The following is a 4119-nucleotide window of genomic DNA, read 5'->3' on the forward strand; positions in this document are numbered from 1 at the left end:
AAAGTTTTTTTGGCTTTGTTTATAACTATAATAATCCAAAAACAGCTTTAGGACAAAAAAAACCTGAAACCAACCCCCCCCCCCCCCCCCCCCCCCCCGAACTTGCATAGCTTTTATTTTTGTTTGCTTTCTTTAAAGTTCACTGTGATTTTTGAAGTTAGAATTACTGGTGGGAGAAACACTTACCTTGAACACAAATATGTTGCTGACTGCTTTTTCTCACTGGATTTTGTATCCATCTTAAAAGCGCTCGTTTCAGTTGGCATCTACTGCTGTCTTTTTTTTCCCCCCTCTCTTTCTGTTCAGATGGCTCCTTGGTTCTCCTGTCTCTGACATCTCACACTGGCTGGGTGACATCTCTGAAGTGGTCACCTACCCATGAGCATCAGCTGATCTCTGGTTCTCTGGACAGCATCGTGAAGCTCTGGGACACAAGGAGGTAAAATAAACACACGGTCTTTGCTGGTGAAAGGCATGTAAGCTTGCGGGGTCAGTTAACCTAAAGAAATAGCAAAAGCAGTCTGAGACACCCATTGGAAATTCCTGTGGCGTTTGTGAAAAATCCTGCTCTAGGTTTTAGGAGTCAAGGACAGGGAGACAAATACTTGTAGTCTGCCAGAGGACCTGTGGCTTAACATCAGAGTGAGCTGTATGGCGTTCCAACACAGGACTTACCGGGCATTAACAGCAGCATTGATTGACATGCAGAAGGCAGCAACTGTAACATGGGATTAGGAACAACAGAAGGTTTGCTAACCATTCGTCTGTTTTAAGGAACAAAATATATTCTTTTTCTAAGGAATGAGCCTAACAGTGTGAAGTTTCACTCTATACTCTTTTCAGACCTTTCATTACAAATGAAATGGTTTGCATTCAGAAGACATAAATTGCTTTTCTGGAAAACACACACAGTAGAGCAGCACATAGAAGGAAACAAACTCTATAATAAATTGTTCCTAACAAGCAGATTGATCAAATTTCAGTCTCAAGGTAGTTTGCAAGCAGGTAGAAAAAATATTGCTGCTTTTCTCTTTGGGGGTGTAGGAAAGGTTAACACAGATGTCATCAGCTCTGGAGAAAACAGAGAAAACATCACAGAGGGCAGATATCTGTACTCTCTGGAAGGGTTTATAACTGCTAGACCACAGCATATTGTGATAGTATTTCTTCTAGACCAATTTTGTTTTCCTGTGATTGCTCACGTAACTTCAAACATGTGACTGTAAATACCTGTGTTTTACCAGTTGCAAAGCTCCTCTGTATGACTTGGCTGCTCACGAAGACAAGGTTTTGTGTGTGGACTGGACAGAAGCAGGGGTAAGAATCTGAAGAGCAAGTTACTCAGTTTATATGCATGGTGGTTAGGAAGAGGGCTAAAAGCAGTCACGGACCATTTTTTTCCTTTATGCTTAAGATAGAAGAGAACAGGAACTTTTCATTGTGCTGCGGTTGATACTGGGTTGATACCTGGGTGGTGGTGTCATATGCACTGCAGTGCTCCCCTGTGCTACTGTGCAAAGGAGTAGGATGGGAGTTTAAGCTCTGCAGCATTACGTGGGTGTTACACCAATGTTCCAAACAAGGAGAGACCCAAGAACAGCACCACACCTTGCTGAGAAAATACATGTTCCAAGGTACCATTTGCTGCCATGGAGACTAAAGCAGCAGCATGAACTGACAGCTGGGGCATGGCCGTGCATGTCAAAGGAGGGAACTATATAATCCTCTATAGCAAGCTGTTCTGCTACTGTAGTGGTACACGTGTATAAAATGGGAAAAAAAACCCCATTTTGTTAGCATTCAAGATTCTCAGTGTGGCTCCTGTTGTCAGTAAAATTCAGGAAAAGTTTTAGAAATTTTCCTGCAAAACCTTTGCTTCTAGTTTTAGGAGGAGGGTAAGAGACAAGATTGCTTCTGCACTTTGATTCTGGGCTTTAGTCATGCATTAACAGTTCATTACTCATTACTTCTTTTTATACTTTCAAAGGAAAAAAAACCAGTGAGTCCTCAATTTTTGTGTAGGTATTTTGCTTGGTTCTGATGTTAATCACAGTTTTCTTTTCCTCTCATCAGTTGCTATTGAGTGGAGGTGCAGACAACAAACTGTATTGCTATGGATACCCAGCTACAGCCTCTGATGTTGGGGCATGAAGGTCAACAGCCAGAAGACTTTTAAAAAAAAAAAAAAAAAATTTTTGCAGCAGTTGCTCTCTTGTTAGCACCTCTACAGAACCAACATCTGAAGAAAGGAATGTTCTGTTGCTCAGAGCTGTTGTTCCTGTTTTTTGTATTGGTAACCTATATCCATATTTGTCACAGAAAAATGGCACCAAGCAGTTACAAGTGTGATTAGTGTGAAACAAAGCAAAGGACATTTCCCCCCTTTTTGATGGCTTTGAATTAACATCTTTCAAATGACTATTTGTATAGCCCTGTTAATAAGGAGTAAACTGTTCCTGATACTTAAAACTCGCTAGACTAAATTATTTTTTGAGTTTACCTGCTTTCCCTTGAAAAAAAAAAAAATAAAGCTTTTATCTACAGTTCATTGTTTTAGTGCTTCATTTCAGATAAAAATCAGACATCAGCTCTCCTTTCAGTATGACTGTTGGCAGTTCTTACAATTAGGTCCTTAACTGATGAACCCAGGCTGCTTTCTAGGATGAAGACTCAGTATGTTTGCAGTGCAAATGGTGTGATATAAAGGAACTTGGCAGATTTACTGACAGATTAAATATTCCATTTTTTTATTGCTTGTAAGTTACGGCAATAAGTTACTGTATAAGAATGTGCCTGCCTTGTGCCACAGTGTATGTTACATTGCAGCACAACTACTGTGGCATCTCACTCCTAAAAAGCAGCAGATGCACAGAAACAAGTGGAGGATCACACAGAGGAGGCAGAAGAAAAATTAATTTGTTCCTAGGAAGAACAGATAGAAAAGATTGCAATAGCTTTTAGGCTGATGGAGGATAAGCACTATCCAAACACGCTCCTTTTCTCCACTGGTGGTCTTGCTTTAATTCAGCATTGAAATGGAAAAGCTGTTACTGCAGCTTGTTAGGTGCCATATATGCGATGTTAAACCAGCACATAGTTTAACAATGTGGAAACCCAACTTGAATACCCTTGCTAATGTCTTAGCTATCGATAAATGTAAGACCTGTACAGCACAATCAAGTAAAATGCTTAAATTGCAAGGTTAATAATTTTTCTCTGAAGAGGAAAACTCTTGACCTCCGGGTGTCCAATATGGACGTGTTCCGAGCCAGTGGGTTAGGAAATACCTGAACAGCAAAACTATGGAGAAAACAGGGAGGCTACAGGGGAAGGAGCTCTGACCCCTGGGCTCTGCAAGTAACACACTGCAGCTGTCATAGACTAACCTTGGTTTACAAATGCTGCTCACAAGGAATGAGTTGGCTTGCCGTCATCTTATTATCCCCGTGCATGTTCTTAGTACGTGCTTCATCCTTTCTAAAGCAATGTACACTATGCATACCTTAATATAGCAACTAATTACATCTTTCTTCCTTATTTAAACTTCATTCCTTTAAACCATTGCCTTCTATTTACTCCACAAACTGGAACTTGCAAAAATGGTGCAAATAACTATTTTGTTTTGTAAACCTACCAAAAATACAAAGCACTTTTTGAGCAGGAATTTAGTAAGTGCTGGAACATGCAGCATTCCTTCCTCCCCGCTATTACAGATTTCTGTAATTTCACATGCACATTTGTGGATATGCCCATCCATTCTAGCAATTGTTGGCCTAATATTCATGAAAGTTTAAAAAAAATCTCTAATAATTTTCTTTAGTATGAAAACAGAAGAGAGCAATATCCTCTTTAGGTAATCCAGTATACCTGACTTTGGGAGGTCTTTAACCAAGTAAAGTCTGGAGATGTTTTCAGTGGAAAGCAAGACAGTGAAGAAAGTTTGGAAACTAATTTGCTTCTTTTCTCTTCTAAGACTCCCAGTGACCATTTAATCTAAAGTCTCGAGCTATTTTGTTTATTATAAGAAACATCCATTTTATTACTCTTCAGTTTTTTCTTTCAGATAAATTAGGCTTGAGCGTGGCTTTTAGAATTACTGTGGTATTTTACAGTCAGGCA

The 4119-nt window shown here is 39.6% G+C and overlaps 1 protein-coding gene across 1 annotated transcript in view; it reads left to right on the forward strand.

Moving 5' to 3' along the window:
- The window catches only part of WDR12 (WD repeat domain 12), a 9012-nt gene extending 6585 nt beyond the window's left edge, over window positions 1–2427 (forward strand). The window contains exons 10-12 of the mRNA XM_035899079.1: window positions 307–439; window positions 1245–1317; window positions 2074–2427. Coding sequence (XP_035754972.1) covers window positions 307–439; window positions 1245–1317; window positions 2074–2151 — 284 coding nt within the window. The 3' untranslated portion in view covers window positions 2152–2427. The remainder of the gene's footprint in view (window positions 1–306; window positions 440–1244; window positions 1318–2073) is intronic.
- Window positions 2428–4119: the final 1692 nt, after the last annotated feature.

This window comes from Egretta garzetta, unplaced genomic scaffold, assembly GCF_000687185.1.
Source record: "Egretta garzetta isolate BGI_Z169 unplaced genomic scaffold, ASM68718v1 scaffold297, whole genome shotgun sequence".
Classification (NCBI taxonomy): Eukaryota; Metazoa; Chordata; class Aves; order Pelecaniformes; family Ardeidae; genus Egretta; species Egretta garzetta.